The sequence below is a fragment of the Argiope bruennichi genome, chromosome 7 (assembly GCF_947563725.1).
Source record: "Argiope bruennichi chromosome 7, qqArgBrue1.1, whole genome shotgun sequence".
In the NCBI taxonomy this organism is placed as follows: Eukaryota; Metazoa; Arthropoda; class Arachnida; order Araneae; family Araneidae; genus Argiope; species Argiope bruennichi.
This window is the reverse complement of record NC_079157.1, coordinates 70,247,653-70,266,801: the sequence shown is the minus strand read 5'-3', so window position 1 is coordinate 70,266,801 and position 19,149 is coordinate 70,247,653. Positions and strand designations below refer to the sequence as shown.

Genomic DNA, 19,149 nt, shown 5'->3' with positions numbered 1-19,149 from the left:
TATCTGTTTCAGCTTACTTCTTAAATTTTTTTTTCTCAAAACTATTTATTTAATTTATTTATTAGAGTGAACCATTTACTGGAAAAGATGAGTTAAGAATATATGTCATTTCTTTAAAATGTTTACTTTAGTCCTATATTCTATATTCTACCAATAGATGGCGCCAGCAGTAAACAGAGTACATGTAATCAAAGTCAATCATGTCATGAGCAATTAAAAATGATCTGTATGGAATAGCGCATCTTCAAATACGAATATCGGTCACTCCCGTAAAGTGGAGCGGTGACTTCGCACTTTCCAGTGAAGCCTCGCACTTTCCGGTGAAATCACCGCTCTGATAAATTTCAGTGATATGCAATTCAATGATACGATACGATAATTCCAATAACCGGTACGTTCACTTTTCAATCCAAACACAGATTTCTTTCGAGAGCTTCCATTGGACAGATCGTATCGTTTCTTACTTTCCAGTAAAGTCACCGCTCCGGCAAATTTCAGTGATATCGTATCGATTGTTTTACTTTCTATCGTGATCCAAAGCCTGTAATCGAAATATCATCAGTAAGATCGTATCAAGGATTTGAATCACACCCCTCTTTGAAAAGTATTGATCACTTGTATTTGTGACTTTTTGGTATTGGTTACATAATAACCGCTCTAAAAATATTCGTGATCCCTAATGATGAGATTTTACCTTGAAGCGGTAAGTTTCTACCGAACGAGATTTCTTTCACGGTATGCTTTTTAAATGACCCATCCATTTGCAAATCATTATTTCTTGAACCCATCTCGACAAAAATTATTTTTATACCATTTTAAAGATTTTTTTTAAAAAATTGCTTTTTAATTATACCTATTTTGTTTAAATGAGCACGTTCTTTCCCCTTCAGTTTTTGGTAATTTTTAAAAAATTATTAAAACTAAAAAGTAAGAATTTTGACATAATTTGTAACAATGATTTTTATTATACTGAAATTCAAAACAATATCAATCATTGCTTTTTCGAATTGTTGAGTCGCATTGTTTTATCGTTCTTAATGTCGTGGTAAAAGAGGCGGGGCGAGGGGGCTTTCTCTGCTTCAATTTAAACTTCAAAGTTTTTAAGCAGTTCTTTGAATAAAATTTCATTTGATGCGTTTTGTTCTATATATTGTCTTGTGTTGGCTTAAAAAAAAAATTATTTTCAATTCGCTTTTAATTGTATATTGTTTAAGGATCGTTGAAAAGATCGTTTTTCTCAAAAAATGACATTTAAAAAAAAAATCCTTTTTTGGATAGACCAGTCTTTTGAGATATCAAAAACAGGTTTATTCTTGTCTCTACGTTAATTAGAAGTCAAGATATTAATATTTACGTAATGATCGGTAAACCGGAAGTGGACATTTTTGGATGAACACTAATTTAGTTTTAAATGCGGTAAGTTTTTTGCACGGAAAAACGCAATAAGAGTTCAAATGCCTATAAGAGTTTCAATGGCGTTTTGTGGAAATTTGTACTTAAAGATGTCTTTGTTGAGTTCCAAGCCCTCTGATTAGGGGAATTTATGTCTGTAATACTTTTAACGAAGGTTTTATAGGATTACTGAATATATTTACGGTTATTTTAGTGTTTCTTGGTGCAAATATAGTTAGAGCATTTGCTGAGCTCGACAAAGACAGAATAAATGAATCTAGGCGCCATTCACTGCCAAATGTAAAAATTGCCAGAAAAAAAGATTAAATGTTTAAAAAAGGAAAATTATTAAAGGCTGAGGAGGAAGAAGGCATAAGCTATGAATGTGGTGAATTTTAAGTATGTACACACATAATTTATTATTAAAACATGTTAAATGCGTTTTTCTCAAAATTGAGTTTTACTCATTTCTTGCTCACTTCAAATCAAATGTGGGTCTTGCTCACATAACTCAAAATATAATTATCTTATTACTATGAAATTCGGTGGACTTTGCCTTTATACTATTTTGTAGGGAATGAAGTAAAAGAATTTAGATTGAGTGAATATTTTTTTAATTTAAAGAATATTGTTTGAATAAAAACGTCATAAATTTATTAAAAATTTCATGATAAATCTTTGACTGGATCTAAAATTTTTATTTATTATTATAACCATATGATTGTAGTTCATTCCCTAGAGAAAACTGTGTAGTTTATTTTGATATAAGTTTTGTTCGGATGAGAGTAATAGTTTTTGGTGTAGCCAGTTTGAATTTTTTAAAAAAAGAATTTGCTTAAATTTATGCTATTAAATGCCAATTTTCAAAAATTATTATTGTTTATTTCAAATATTGATATTCTATTACTAATCTTGAATATTCTTAAACCCAGAAATATGGTTTATGTCTACACTATGTTTTTCTAAAAAAGTGCTCCGAACGTGTTCAGATACCTTTAAAAAAATGGAAACTAAAAGTTGTTAAAGTATTTTCATTTCATCGCAAAATGTCGCGTTTCTCTGCAATTTTTTTTTTTAAGCTAAAGTAATAATTTTGTTTATGTAAGTTAAAAAGCAGGTTTTTATTAAATTTTCGGAATGTTTTCTACGTGTTTTTAAAAAGACCTTTACTTAACTTAAAAATTAAGAAGCGATAAGACAATTTTTTTTTTTTGCAGTCTGGCCATTTATGAACTTGGCTATTCTTTTCTATTAAAAAAAAATGATCTTCAAACACATTTAGAATATGGCTTTTTTTTATCGCCAATTTCATGGCAGTTTTGTCAGTCTTATAATGGTAGCTTGGTTCTTAACTTCAAAACTATTAGTTCTATTAACTATTAGTTCTTAACAACAAAAATTGCCAAATATAGCGTGTTAGTGCTGGAGGAAATTTACACTTTCGATCTCAGCTATGTCGAATCTTATTCGTTGTTGCATACATAAAATCATATATGAACTGTTGGATCATATTCTTCTTCTACGCCAATGATTCAGGTGAAGAGGTGACATTGGATAGGATCGAACTCGCAACGTTCGGGTTAGTAGGCGAGTAACAAGACCACTGGACAAAAGAGTACACTCTAGTTCTGACGTTGTTATCTGGCTTATAAATTTCACCACACAGGGTTGCTATGCCGCCGGGAAAATCAGGAAAGCACAGGGAATTTAAAAATCGTCTAAAAAAACGAGGAAAATGCAGAGAAATTTGAAAATTTTAATGGAAACGGGAAATTTTAATTTTTTCCCATCCAAAAAATTTCTAAAGATTGCAAGAATAAAAGATCGTAGTCATAGCTTCCAAAAGCGAAACAATGTCATTCGTGATTGTGTAATGCAGAAACTCACCCCTTTTCTTCCTTTTTCTCTCTCTCTCTCTGTATAAATCATTCCAGTTTCAATTTGCGAAATGGTTGTTCTAGATGGTTGCGCAAAAGAATAAATACATTTTTCTGACGGGATCAGCAGCATTCCATCTGTGGAAGCAGCGTGGTGGTGTTTAATCTGCCATATTTGAGTTTCTGGAATGTTTTGTATATTATTTAAGAAACTGTGAGCATATTCAAAGTAGATTAAAGAATATTTTAAAATCAATTAGCTGCTCAAAGTCTATATGTAATACGCTTTGGATGTATAAAAAAAATCAGTCCTGATTTCGGCGAATGAGAAGAATGGGTTCCACAAAATCAATTTGTTTCGTACTGCTTGCTTTGTAAGAAGATAATAAGCGTAAGTAATATGGGAAAGCAGGCGTTTACTAGTCATGCCTAACGAGAAGAACATAGAAGACTATGTGCCAAATCAGGGTTGCCACGCCACTGGGAGAACTAGAAAAACAGGAATCGTTAAAAATCGTCTTAAAAAAAACTGAGAAATGCAGAGAAAATACAGCGAATTTTAAGTTCCTTAGTTATTTTTTCCCCTCTAAATAATGTCGATCTCTAACGATTGCAAGAATAAAAGATAGTAGTCATCATTACTTTTCATAAACAATTTAAAAATGTTTTGGTTGAAATAGATCTAGCAGGGTTAATATAGCATTGACTAAAATTTGTGCTAGTAGATTGATGACAGCAGCCTTTATGTGTAGTTGGTTAAAAATCCTACACTGTTGTAACATGGGATAGATATTTTCAGTGTATTTTCATGAAGAAGAAAAAAAAAATTGCAATTATTTATAACTTTTTTAAAAAAATTGTGCTAAGAAATGTACGTTTATAACCACTTTTGAGTTTTAGATTGTAAGCAAAACTTTTCTGGTTTCTCTACATTAAAGGTTATATTCTATGCGTTTGGGTTTATAAGTAATAAATATGCATTCAACTTCCTTGATAATATAATTTTATTCTTTCTCTATTATTCAGGTTTCAAGACAGAGGAGAGATTTTAAGAAGAAAGCCGAAAGCTTAATCAGAGAAGCCATGAATTACTTGTCATTGGATGATGCCGCTGATGCCCAGGCTATTGATTTCGTTCATGGTGCACTGCCACCTGTTTTTACTGAACGTAAGTGTATATTTCTTGAATGTCTTATCATTTTTTTGTCAGAATTTTATTTAAATTTTAATGCTGTATTAAATGGTTTTATTAAAAATATTCTTTTATGTCCAGAACAACTTGCCTATACTTTAAATATGAAGCATATTTTAAACATATGCTGCTTAAATATCTAGGCTTCGAAAACCAGTATTTTATTTATTTATTTCAATTCTACATCACCTCCAATGATGAAACGGATTTTTCATTTACTTGCACTTACCTTCTAAAAACATTAAAAATCATTTGATTACTTTTGCAGATTTTGATATTTTTTTATTAATTTGCACAATTTCACTTTTTTACATAGTAAAAATTTCAAAATGTAATGTTTTTCAAATGATTTTTGTCGGTTTTTTTTTATTGATATTGCTTTCTATCCCCTCCCTCCCCGAAAGTTAGCTGACAATTTAGGCATACGGCCTTCTCCGAATAAAGCTATTTATAGTTGTTTTTATGTCCATTGTCTTTGTTTCCCATTCCTGTTAAATCTCAGTGAGATTAAACTACTTATTTGCTATCTTATTGTTAGACAACTCTTAATAATTTCAATGATATAACGCTATTACTCATACAACAAATTAAATATTCATATAGTAGAGAAACACAGTTTTTAGTTAAACAATAAACTTCTGTAAACATTAAATAATTCATCTGTTTCTTCACCATAACGGAGCTTTTCAACTGAAGTATTCTCAAAGCTATTTGAAGTAATAAATTATCAAAATTTAATAATTTATCTCTGCCACTACTAACAAAATCAAAGGTGGGTACTAGTCCTTTAGAACAAATCATAAAACATAGAGGTACTAAATTTGTTATATATATATGCTTTGGAAGATAGATTTATACAAGTCAGAGCAATTTTTTAAAACAAATAATTAATTAAAACTTGATTTGAAAACCAATAAAAATTGTGATGGGTTTTTCCTCCTTCCCAATTTGCAACTTTTAAAAATATCTTTTTTGCAGAATTTGAAATTTTTTAAAATTATCTCTTTAATTTACTAATTTAGTTGTCCACTTTTTTTTTTTTGTAACTAAATTTGAATAAATTTTTTAAAATATTTTTATCATAATTTGCATAAAAATATTTTTTTCAGCTATGCATCTCATTGTTGCAATAAAATTCAAATCATTTTCGTTGTTTATACTTTCTATTATTGAATCAGGGTTGCCACGCCACCGGGAGAATAGGGAAAACCGAAAAACACAGGGCATTTGAAAATCGTCTGAAAAAAAAACTGGAAAATGCAGGGGGAATTTGAAAATTTTCAGGAAAATATAGAGAATTTTAAGTTTCTTAGTTATTTTTTTTTTCCACCTAAAAAATGCCAATCTCTACAGATTGCAGAAATAAAAGATCGTAGTCATAGCTTTCAAAAACGAAACAATACCATTCATAGTTGTGTAATGCAGAAATTCCACCACTTTTCTTCTTATTCCATGCTCTTATTCCATGAGATTACCAAATTGCAAATAATAATCATGCACAAAACTTCTGAAACTGTAAGAAAAAAAATTGATTTTTTTTTTTTTTTTTTTTTTACGAGATCATCAGCATTGCATCTGCAGAAGCGATGTGGTAGTATTTAAACAACCATACTTGAATTTATTGAATGGTTTGTTTATTAATTGAAAAACTGTGAACTTATTCAAAGTAGATTAGAGAATTTTTTTCAAACAATAAGTTACTCAAAATCCGTATTTAATACTAATTGGACGGATAAAAAATAGTAATCCTTATTTTGCTGAATGGGCTCCATATATTGCCTACTGCCGCTTTGTAAAAAGATAATAAACCTAAATAATATAGAAAAAAAGGCATTTATTAGTGATGAAACCATACAAGACTGCACATTAATTCAAAAGAGTCATTATTGGTGTTGGTGTTTAGAAGGAATGCAGAAAAAGATGACATGTCAAAATTAATGTCTGAAAAATAAACCGACTTCGATTTTTTAAATTCCAGAACAATAATTTAAACTGAATTTTTATGAGCATTAACACTTATTTTGATGCATTCAATGATATATCGGAAATATTTTCACATATGTTCATTGAAAGTCTAAAAATAGCTAAAAAATGTATGTTAGGCCGTACAGAAATGCTGTACCTTGTTTGTTACAGATTACCTCTATGCAATTGATTCCTGAAAAATCTGCAGAAGTTTCCAAAACTGATGCCCAAATACTTAAATTGGCAAAAATGAATAAATGAGAAAAATTAATCTTGGTTTGTAATGTTTTTTGTTAACTTAATTAAATGATTTTTTATCAGGATAACAAAAATGTTTTGTATTTTATTTCATTCGAGTCCTTAATTTGTGTGACTTAAAATTAAAGAGCATGAGAGGTAATATATTCCCTTCTTAATATATAAATTTTGTGTTGCTAAATTTTAAATCAGGCAATTTTCTCTCTCCTTTTTTTTTTAAAAATATAATCCTTTTTTTTATATTGTATTATTTTGAATAATGTTAAATTGTTGCTGCTTTTCCTTGCCTCTTTTTCTCCTTAAAATCATAAATTATAATAACTAGCACATCAATGCTATTTGGGCATTTCTACGTATTTTGAATATATCTATAGGGAAAACACAGGAATTTAATTTTTCTCCCAGATTTGAGTGGCAATTTTCTTGAAGGCTTGGATTCAACAATGGCAGAGAAATAAATAGATGTCATGGTGGATTTTCTTTTCTTTATTTCTTTAATTTTTCTGAGGTATCTGTAAAAAAGATCTTTATGATAATATAAGTTTGAGCATATCCAGTTAACTCAAAGATTATGATTGTTAATCTTTAATTCTTCTTATCAACATTTTAAAAATTCTTCTAGCATGCTGCTGAATTTAAAATGTGTCATGTAAATATTATTATGTCTCCAATATGGAAATTTATGCAGTCATTCAGTAGTTAGGCACAAGGCTACTAAAAAAAATGTGTTAAATGTCTATCATAATTTAAAGTTTAAAATAGCTTTGTAAAGAAAGCCAAGAATGTAAAATTGTTCATAAGAAATTAAAATGAAATCAGGATCCCAGTAAATCAGCTAGTCATCAAAGATGGTAGATATAGAAGTAATAAGTTTGTAATAAATATTATTTTCGTATTTTCCTTCTTAAGTTGATGAAAGCGTTTAAGTTTTTAAAGAGACAAAATAAAAGTATATTTTTGATTTAAATAATCAACCTTTTAAATGGTTTTTTTTTTTTTTTTTTTTTTTTTTTTTGTAATTATTTCTTTAATCTGTATATTCAAATTCCAGAGGAGAAAGCACGCAGTGTACATGGGAATGGGACCTGTTTTCTGGATGGAGCTGTCGTGTCATCAGCAAAACTTTCTTTAGACTCAGCGATTCGCCTGATTAGAAAAAGAGCATTTGCGTAAGAATCTAATGTGAAATTTATATTTTTAAATTGCCTCACTAGATCTTATTTAAAGGTTTGTTTTAATACAGTGTTACATGCCATATACTTTTAAAATATATTTAACTTAATTCAGTTGTATACTAAAATTAATTTAATAATACAAATTTTCTTAAGTATTATTAAACGGAAATATTTGTAAGTATAAAATATTTTTACATCACAGATGCTTAACTCTTGCAAACATATGAAGTGATTTGTTAGAAAATTCCTTATTCATTTGAAAGTGAATAAAAATGTTTCTTGTCATTTTAATGAACAATTTGTGTTGATTTTTTTTACAATTTTTATATAAATGTAATATTTTTATGGCATTACTGCAGTTGCAATTTTAAAAATGTGTTAGAAACATAGTGAATTCTAATACACATGCGTAAGAATCACATATCTATGTTGCACTATCTAGGTTATAGAATTGCAAAGGATTTTCTACTCTTATCACATAATAAAATGCATGCACATGAAAGTCTTTTAGAGAAAAGCAATTTACAGTCCATGTAGGCAACATAATCTCGCTGCTTATACTGCCTCTTACAGCAAGATCTGGAACTATTAAAATGTCAACATGTCATAATGTGAATTTAAAGCTTAATTTTTTTTTATGTAATGATATAATTTTTGTTTACTCCATTCCTTATTCTAAATATTTTTAATAGTCTTTGCAAGGCTGAATAAACACATGTAGCTAGTATTCATGCTATTAAAATGATAATTATAAATTATTTGATTGATTATAAACTAGCTTTACAAATTTTGATTTATAAGTCATGATTAAATTTTAGATCTTTGCATGGCAAGTGTCATTTTCAGAAATCTTCGAATTTTCCATGATGAAATGGACAATTTTTCCACGAACTTTTGTGATAAAAACTATTTCACAATAATAGATTTAATTTTTATTGTAACCCTGCACACATTAAAATATATTAATAAAATATTGTTATTTTTCAAAGTAAAAGGATGTTACCAAAGAATTATCACATTATATTAGTAATTATTATTCTGAAATTCTTATAAATTAGAATTTAAATTTCAAGGAACCATTGTTATAAAACTGCCGTAATACTAAAATTTATTTTAATCTATGTAACTTAATTTATAATGTATTTCTTGGATAAAAAGATGTTATTTCATTTGCGGACAATCAATTATCAAATTTATTTGATTGCATTGCAAAATGATTATTGAAATTAATGGTTTGATTTATTGGAAATTTTTCTCTATTTTTTTCAGACTGGATTTTGAAAGTGATAGCTGTAAATTATTCCATTCTTTGTGCAACAGTAGAAATCACAAAGAAAACGACGTTGTATTTGTTAACGTGGATGATGCTCACATGCCAGCTTTAGCTACTCTTTTAAGAGTTCACCCTGAGTTCATAAAAATCAAAGACTTACCTTCTAAGAAGTCTAAACAGTTGGTGAGTAATTCTTTTTGCAAGTATTAAATATAATATTACCATGGATTGCATGGCAAAACAATATTGCTTAAATTTCTTTGTTAATTTGAAGTATGAAGTGCATCTACTTTCTTTGAGTTACAAATTTTCTTTACATTGACATGTAGTAAATGATCTGCTTGGGATTACATTTTTCTAGAGTATCATTTGTAATTCATTCACAGTTAAAAACCAACAATTACCCTATCAATTTGAGATTTAATGTTTATATAATTTTTTGATGTTGTATTGCATTTTTCAAGTTTGGATGTTTTATTAAATTATGGTAAATATTGTTATAAAGTTTTTTTTTTTTTAAATCAACCCTACAAAGTCTCACCTGATTATTTTTTATTACATTTATTGATTATGATTTATTGAAAAAATGCATTATCTGAATTGCCGACATTTTGATTAATTTGAAAGTGTGCTTCTGGTAGTTTAACCCTTTAAAGGGCAATTTTTTTCTAGTTATATTATGTTTAAAAATTTTTAGGCTTGAAATTAGAATAAGAAAAGGGATTCATTTAGCTTATTAGATAAATTTAATTTGATTAATTAATTAATTTGGTTAATTAATAATTAAGTAACAAATCAAGACACATCATTTTGTGTAAGATAAAGAACTAAAGCTTCTAAGTTTCTGTCTTTCTAAAAAAATTTGTCAGAACTTATGCCAACCTACATAATTTCATACAAAGATTGATAAATTTGGTGAAAAGCATACTTCCCACGGCCCTAGAAAGGGTTAAAACGGCAATTTTAAACTATTCCAATTTTTGCTTATTTGTGATATATTTTCAAAAGATGTTTAAACAGGATTGCCATGTCAATGGGAGAACAGGGAAAATACAGAGATTTTTAAAAATCGTCTAAAAAAACCTAGAAAAATATCGGGAAATTTGAAACTTTTCATGAAAATATTTTTAAGTTTCTTAGTTATTTTTCCCCTTTAAAAAGTGTTGATCTCTGAAGATTGCAAGAATAAGAGATTATGATCATAGTTTTCAAAAATACTACCATTTTTTATTGTGTAATGTGGAAACTCCCCCTTTTCTCTCTCCCCTTCTTTTCTGTATAAATAATTCCAGTTTCTATTTATGAGACAGTTGCTCTTTTTTCATGAGATTCCCGAATTGCAGCTATTTAGCATGCTCAACACTTCTGCAATTGTTTGAAAGAATAGAATACATTTCTCTGGCAGGAACATGGTATCTGTGGAAGCAGAACAGTAATGTTTTGTCTACCATACTTTATTGAATAGTTTGTTTATTATTTGGGAAACTGAGCATATTCAAAGTAGATTAGAAAATATTTTTAAATCAATGAGCTAAAAAAAATTCATATGTAATACTCATTGGATAGATAAAAAAAAAATCAGTCCTGATTTTGCTGAATGGGTTCGAGAAGTTCCACAAAATCAATCTTTTGTGTAGTGCTCGTTTTGTAAGGATATAGTAACCCTAAGTAATATGGGAAAACAGGCACTTACTAGTCATGCCAAAAGTGGAGAATGTAGAAGACTGCCTGCCAGTTTAAAAAAGTCGTCATTGATACTGGATAAAAAGATTGATGGAAAATGGATTGATGCTATTTTAAAAATATCCAAAATTTCTTTTCTTGTATCAACATGTAGCAAAGAAATCCGTATCAGAATCTCATAGTAAAATCACTGAAGTGACAAATTTCCGTCTCTTTTGTTCTTGTGTCGTGATGTAGACTGTTGTATTTATTATTTTTTCTCTACAAATTTTGCCTCCCAGGATGAAATAATCAAAATTCAAAATGTTCTTTCTTTTTGGCAGGCACTATTAAAATATGTTTACTAACATATATATTCTCTTGTTCTAATGAAAACAATTTTTTGATGAAAATTAATTTTTAAAAGTCAAATGAATTAGTGATATCTATCCCTCCCCCATTATTTAAATTTCTATTCTGTTTAATTGTTTGTTTTCCCTCCTCCTTATTTTAGAATTTTTTTCCTCTTTTTGAGATATGAAATAAAATTTTAGTGTAATCTTATATCTTTTATTTTATTCTTAAATTATATATATTTACCTTATTTGATTTTGAAAGAACTGAATGATTTCATAAATCTTTCTATAATTCTATTTATTAGTATTTCTTACATGATTTTTATAAACAATATCAATAGGCTATAAATAAATTCTTACTTCCTTCAGGAAAGAAAATTTTAAAATCCCGAACTTAATATCAATTTACATTATTTTTTAACCACCTGAGAATTTAATAAATAAGCAAAGAATGATTCTTTAATTAATAATTTCTCCAAAATGCATTTTTAAACTTGCAATTTGTTTGTTGATATGAAATTATCAAATTGCAACAAGCAAGAGAATATTGTATGGAAATATTGTTATCCAAATTCTGGCTGGTGAAAATATATGGTGAAAAATCCAACAGCCTCAATAGCAAATAATTGTACTTTATTCTACATGAAGACATAGTATCAAATCAAAGCCAAAGTGTACACAAGAACAGCATTTATAGAAAATAATAGCACATTATTCTCTTGACTTGACTACTGACTCTCAGCTCTCCCTTTCAGCTTTTCCCCCCCATTCTATGATTGGTCAAATAAGCTATCACTATGATTCTTGAATATTCTGGATCCTTCATATTAATCAGCAGAGTCAAGGGTATCTATTAGAGCTATCTGAAAAACTGTCTTCCTTATCAGAAGACTTATTGCAGGAGTAATATCATAATTGTATAACAATACTGTCCCAAAAATATAATGAAATATTGATTCACATACATTTTCTATTATAACCAAATCTGGTAAGCACATACTGGCCATGATATAGTAATATCCTCTTTCTCCAGACAATCCTGTTGACGGTTGTGATCATTTATAAACAGAAAGTTGTTTACCAACAACTTTTCAGAAAAATTGAACATGTCTTAGCAGAACATCAACAATGCATTGTGTAGTAGATATAGCTCTTATTTCCAGCATCTGTAGTAGTGACATATGATCATTGTAGTATTATTATATGGGTGGGCATATAAAGATCAAATACTTTATCAATTCCTTTCCTGGATATTTTCTGGTTAGTGATCATTATCTTCTTTATGCCATATCATTTGTTATTTGCCATTTAAAAAAAATCTGAGGGAATGGTCTACAAAAAACTTTCTCACATATTATCTGATAAAGGTGTTTTCTCCTTCCCTTCCACATAAAATTGTGGACTTCAATCAAGCCTGTGAAAGCGACAAGCTCTCAGATTTTTATTTCCATGCATGAGAGTTGCTTTATAGTATGGGGAGGGGGAACAGTATATATTTATGGCATTGGTGAACAATAGTTAAGAAATATGGATCTCTGAAGTGAAACTATTAATTGTTGGCATGTAGTTGTACATAAGTGCCAGAAAATTTTAAGTTTTTTGGTCACCTTTTTTTTTATGGCCTATAGAAACAAAATTTAACATGGAACTATAATTATAGTCACAAGATCACAAATTAAATTTCATTATTGTGTGGAGTTGCGTTGGTGAATGAAAAGAGTAAGCGGACTGTAAAAATGCGTTTATTTTTAAGCATGCTTAGTGAGACAGTTTAAGAACTGTTCTGAGATATTACATGGTTGCCAGGTTGGCATAGTTACAAAGTGCGCCAAGGGACGATGCTCCATCGTCAAAGGCTTGATTTTACAAGTACGGAACATCCCGCCCGGCGTTGAAATATGCATATGTTTCAATATAGAAAGATATATATAAAGTTACATCACTAATTTAGACACATAAGAGTTAAAAAAAACAAAAAAAAAACAATAAAAATTTGCATAATGAATACAATTAGCGTAATAATTAAATAAATACAAATGAACATTTCAATTCAAAACAAAATTATCTACAATAAGTAAAATGCAAATTGTAGAAATAGGTCTTCTAAAATTTCCTACTCTGACATTACCATCAGAGCCTGAAATTATTTTGATGATTCGATCTAAAGGCCATTGGTAAGTTAGAAGTGGAATGTTTTTTTATTTGAACTAGCATTCCTGGATTTAAATTTTGTTTTTTGAGCAGCCACGTTGAGCGCTGTTGTAAATGGCTCAATTGCCTTTGATTGAGAAGATTGTCTCTTTTGTCGATGAAGTTAAATTCTGAGATAGAATTGATAGGTTTTCCTATGAGGAAATGACATGGAGTTAATACTCGTATTTCGTCAGTATCAGTTGGTAGAGGAGAGGGGGGTCTCGAATTGAGGATGCCCCCACTCTGATTAATTACCTTTAAAAACTTTTCGAGTGTTAGTCTTGCAGGACCTACCACTCTCTTAAATGCCTCTCTACACCTACCTCCCAAAGACCGAAGAAATTGGGAGCCCTAGGGGGCAAAAATTTCCATCTGATGTCTTCGGAGGAGAGCATATTCGAAACTTCTTAGCTACCTATCCGTAGTTTGTATAAGCATTTAATCTCTACGGAAGCACCTATAAAATTAGTAGCGTTATCGCTAAAAATTGTGGAACTTTTGCCACGTCACGCAAAAAATCTTTTTAGCGTTGCGATTAGAGCTTCATAAGTAAAATCCGAGACAAACTCTTATGTGTACTGCTTTGGTTGCCATACATACAAATAAAGCAACATATATTTTCTGAAGAGTACCCTTTCTTTGTCCCTTAAATTTTATTTCGAACGTTCCGTATAAATCGATCTCTACATTTAAAAATGCTGAACTAGGTGTAACTCTTTCTGCTGGAAGGGCTCCCATAATTTAACACACTCTTGAACGACTTTGCGCGCTGCATTTCTGCCACCAATTGGCCAATATTTTAAACGAACAGTATTTAGAAGGGCTTGAGCGCCTACATGAAAATCTCGTTTATGTGAATATTGAAAAATAAGTGCAATTAATTTATTTCCCACTGGCAGAACAACTGGATGTTTCTGATTAAAATTTAAATTAGAATGCACAAGTCTGCCACCTACTCTAATTAGTCCATCGGATGGAGCTATGAAAGAATTAAGAAATTTCAACTTACTCAAAGATGGAACTGATATTCTTTTTTCTAAAAGCCGAGATTTCAGTAGAAAGATGTTTTACTTGTACCAATTTTAAGCGTACTTTTTCAGCGCTCATGTATTCCTCTTGTTTGAGAAATCCCTTTTCCTTTTCAGGAAATTTGCAATTTCGAACAAACCTAAAAATAAATGCTAGAATTTTGATTAATTTATGAAAATCATTTGTGATAGCAAGTAAATTATCTAAAAATTTAGAGACATTATTTAAAGTCAAAGTTATTTTGTATACTGGTTTGAGCTCATCGATATAAAGTTTGTCAGTTGAGCCACTAGAAATATGCACAGTCTGAAAATGAAAAGCAGGTAAGTTTAATTTTGAAAAGTCTGGTCCTTTAAACCACAGTTTATTGGTTGCAAGGGTCTTAGCATCAAGTCCTCTGGAAAGCAAGTCAGCAGGGTTAAGCTCCGATGGAATATGCTGCTACTGGAAATCTTTCGATAGTTTCTGAATTTGAGACACTCAGTTGTTCACAAATGTCTTGAGCAAGTCTTTATCCAGGCGAGAGCTATAGTTGAGTCTGAATGTAGTATAACAGTGTCTATTTGTAGCCTCATGCAGCTATGACTTTCTGCGTAAGTTTTGAAAGAAGTAGACAATAGTAAAGTTCAAGTCTGGGGATTGGGGTGGTTTTGGTTGGTGCTACCCTTGACTTACTACAAAGGAATTGGGTAGTTACTTCATTGGAGTTAGACACAGTTTGTACGTAAATTGCAGCACCATAAGCTTTTGAAGAGGCGTCTGCAAATCCAAGTGTCATAACAGACTTAGAGAAAACTTGAAAAAAAAAAAAAAAAAAACTCGGAACACGAATGGATTCAATATTATCTGATAGGATCTTAATGAAGTTATCCCACTGTTTGGAAACATCTGTTGGTAGTGCCTCGTCCCAGTCCAATTTAAGTAGCCACAACTGTTGCATGAAAATCTTTGCTTTGGCTATGACTGGCCCCATGTGTCCGAAGGGGTCATAGATGCGAGCTATTTGTGAAAGCACATCTCGTTTGGTGTAGTTGCAATCTGTGCTGGGGCTGGTTAAGACCCTATACTTAAAGGAATCACTTAAACTATTCTAAAATATTTTTGACTATAATTTCTTCAGAATTGCTGTTAAGCATGAGTTCTTTAAGTGCAGTTGATGAAGCCTTGTTGGAATACCACTTGTGCAAAGTCATGCCTCCTCGTTGAAGCAACTGTTCTGATTTGAGTTTTTCAAACTCGCTGAGTTCTGAAGCACCGGAGAGGCAATCAACCATATAGAAATCCTGGAGTACTACTGCCTTTGAAGCTAATGGAAAGTCTTTTTCCTCCCCTAGGGCAAGTTGTTGCAAAACCTTTGTTGATAAGTATGGAGAGGATGCTGTTCCATATGTTATTGTGCGTATTTCATACACTTTAGTTGGTGTGTTTTTATTGTTCTTCCATAGAATTTTTAGAAGTTTGGTTTGAAAAGGATTGATCTCAATTATTCTAAACATTTCTTTCGTATCTGCGGTTAATGCGTAAACGTGTTTTCTGAATCTGATTAGAATCGAGAAGATATCTTCCTGAAGCACTCATCCCTTGCACAGTAAGTCATTTAATGAATGTCCATTGGACGTTTTAGTACTCACGTTGAAAACTACACGAAGCTTAGTAGTTTTGCTTGATGGGCGAAACACACCGTGATGTGGTAGATAGTATCCGTTTTCGACATTTTAATTTTCTTTCACCTCTTCCATGTGTTGTAAAAATTCATATTCGCTGGGGAATTCAGAATAGAGCGTTTGCATAGCGGGATTACGTTCTAAACGCGTCCATAACTGATCTAGTCTTTTTGATGCGACTGCTTTAGAATTTCCTAACATTTCTACGAAATGAATTTCCCAAAAGCGTTTGAGAGTCTTATCAAGAGTATCTAAGTTTTTAGTTAAAAAACAATATTTAGGAGCATTATAAAGATTATTGCCTGAAATTACCTCTGAAACAAGATAACCGAAACAACTAGATAGCAAGAATAATTTGTCTGCCAATTTTATTTTGTCTTCATTCAATAATGAGAAAAATAATTCTACGCCTAATAGAATATCTATTTTTTGAGGAATAAAAAATGATAGTTTAACTTCCCTGAGAATGTTTTAAGTCGAAATATTTAATCTTTTAAAAGGTGTGCAACTAGTTATATTAGGAACAATTAATAAATCTATTTCCCAATGCGAATCATAATTTTCATTCAATAAAAGAGCAGATACATCATTAAATATCAAGAAAAAAGTATCATTTAAACTGCAAATCGGAATATTTATTCTTTTTTTCAATCCCAATAAATTTGTCGCTGAAGACGAAAAGAAAGAAGACTCATTGGCAGAGTCAAGGACGCTTCTTAAGGGTTTAAATTCCCCCCCCCCCCTAACATCTCTGATATATATTATAGCTGTGTTTATCAAAATACTCTTATTTCCATTACAGAAAAACCAAAGACGAGGGTTTTCTGGCACCTGCGTATCTCTTGACTGTGATTTATTAATTTGAGGATTCCTTTCCTGAAAGTGCGTAGGCGTGAATCTGGTTTCTCTCTCGAATATTATGAGTATTTGGCATGATTGACGGAGTAGAATATTTATGAAGCAATGTATGACGATCTAATTTCTTTTTACAAACGAAACAAGAACTTTTAGAGTTACATTTAGAAAATGGGTGAAATTCACTTAAAGAATTTTTACAAATCCGATTTTTTTAAAGCTGAATCTAACCTATCGAATAATTTCATTTCTTTAAATGCATTGCAATGATACAGGGCATGTGTTCGCATTTTACGAGCGATACACAACTTAAATTTATCTGCTTTGACAAAAAAATGATTTCAATCTATCAGGGTTATATTTAGAAGGAATGTTAGTTTGAATATTATTTAAAATTTAGCATCTCCTTTCTAAGAATTCTAGAAAATTATTGAATTCAGGCAATTCGTTGCCTTTTAATGTTAATTCAAATCATTTGCTTGATCTAATTTTTCGAGAATAATATTTAATAACAAAGCGTCAGATAATTTATCTCTTGCGAAATCTAAGATTTTTTACTGTTTTTCATTTTTAGAAAGTTCAGGATTTTCACTGATTAGGCTTGTAGTGATCGGCATTTCATCTCTATTAGAAAAATGAACTCTTTATTACACTTACAACTATCGGAACATCACTGTTTAGCGCACATATACACAGAACGGGGATTCCCCGGGGAAAGTATTAACATAGATTGTATTAGGGAAAGTAGATAGGTAGCGCTTTAGAATGACTTGAATGTAAGATGGCGCTATGATCACTACAGGCTATTAAATTGAGTTTTGAATAAATTCCATTCTTCGAATTTTTCGCTGAAAAACGGAAGTGGAATTTTTGGAAGTTTGATTAATGCCTTTTTAGTCTGATCACTAATAATAAAGTCATCAAAACTTTGATTATGCACAGAGTCAATTTCATAGTTTTAATCTAATTTTTGACTGTCCTCATCGACTTCGAATAGAGAGGTTTTGATTTTCTGGAAATCTTTGGCTATTTTGTAGTAGTCATCTTTTAATTTTTCGAATTTCTGTTCGATATTTAGCACAATATCCAGTTGAACTTGAAGCTCAGGAATGTCTATCTTGTTTTGTCCTTCAGTAAGGGCATTATTTAATTTCGTTAGCTGGTCTTTGATGTTTCCACTCTTGCGATTAAGCGATGTGATATCTGTCATATTTACCGTCATGAATTTATTAAATTCATTGATAAGAATCATTCCATAGGATCTGGATGACCTCCGGCTCGACGGACCAAAATGTGCGAAGTTGCGTTGGTGAATGAAAAGAGCAAGCGGACTGTAAAAATTCGTTTATTTTTAAACGTGCTGAGCGAGATAGTTTGAGAACTGTTCAGAGATATTACATGGTTGCCAGGTTGGTGTAGTTATAAAGTGCGCAAAGGGACGATGCTCCACCACCAAAGGCTTGATTTTACAACTACGGCGCAATTATATTTTTGTGTTATTGCAAGTATTGAATCGATATATATCATATTGAAAATATTGACCGACAGAGATCAACCACTAAATGGATTCATTTTCAAATTTGATACGAGTTTACATTATAGATGCTAAATCTGTAACCAAATTTTATTTATTTAATTCTTAAGGTTTTGTTGCTAGTCTTCACTTATACTGGAACAGCTGGACAGACATATTTCCTTTGAGTGGATTTCATTCAAAATTTGATTGAAATCTACAAATTTGGTGCAAAGACCAAATATCAAATGTTACCCATCTAGTTCAAAGTGTTATGTTCAAACAGGCAAGTACAATTCTAAAAAAAATGTTTTGTACCCTCATAAAGATGGTAATCTATCAAAATCTCGAGTTCAAATTTTACTTCTATTTTTTCTTACATAGTAATAAAAAACAAATTTATATCATACATCTTGAAAAATTGTACTATCTGCTGTTTTTAATTTCACTCTTGACTGTTAGTGAAATATGTTTCTGTACGAAAAATTTCAAATTAAAATTGATGCAATTGTTTTATCTTACTTTATTCAATTTTCATCTTAATATTCTTATTAAATTAACATGTTATCTTACATCAAACTTTTTTTTTTTCTAGTTGGCATTTCTTCAAGAATTGTACGACAGAGGTCTCTTAGTAACTGAAACATCTTTGCCGATTGAAGAATAAATATAACATCTCATAAACATAAATGTGTAAAAAAATTTTTTTTTTTTTAAATTACAATAAAGTTTAAACTAAAACGTA

The 19,149-nt window shown here is 30.3% G+C and overlaps 1 protein-coding gene across 1 annotated transcript in view; it reads left to right on the top strand.

The window, feature by feature from the left end:
• The window catches only part of LOC129976355 (ribosomal oxygenase 1-like), a 66,541-nt gene extending 47,392 nt beyond the window's left edge, over window positions 1-19,149 (top strand). The window contains exons 13-16 of the mRNA XM_056089882.1: window positions 4,296-4,437; window positions 7,736-7,853; window positions 9,129-9,315; window positions 19,000-19,149. Of these exons, the coding sequence (XP_055945857.1) occupies window positions 4,296-4,437; window positions 7,736-7,853; window positions 9,129-9,315; window positions 19,000-19,071 (519 nt within the window). The 3' untranslated portion in view covers window positions 19,072-19,149. The remainder of the gene's footprint in view (window positions 1-4,295; window positions 4,438-7,735; window positions 7,854-9,128; window positions 9,316-18,999) is intronic.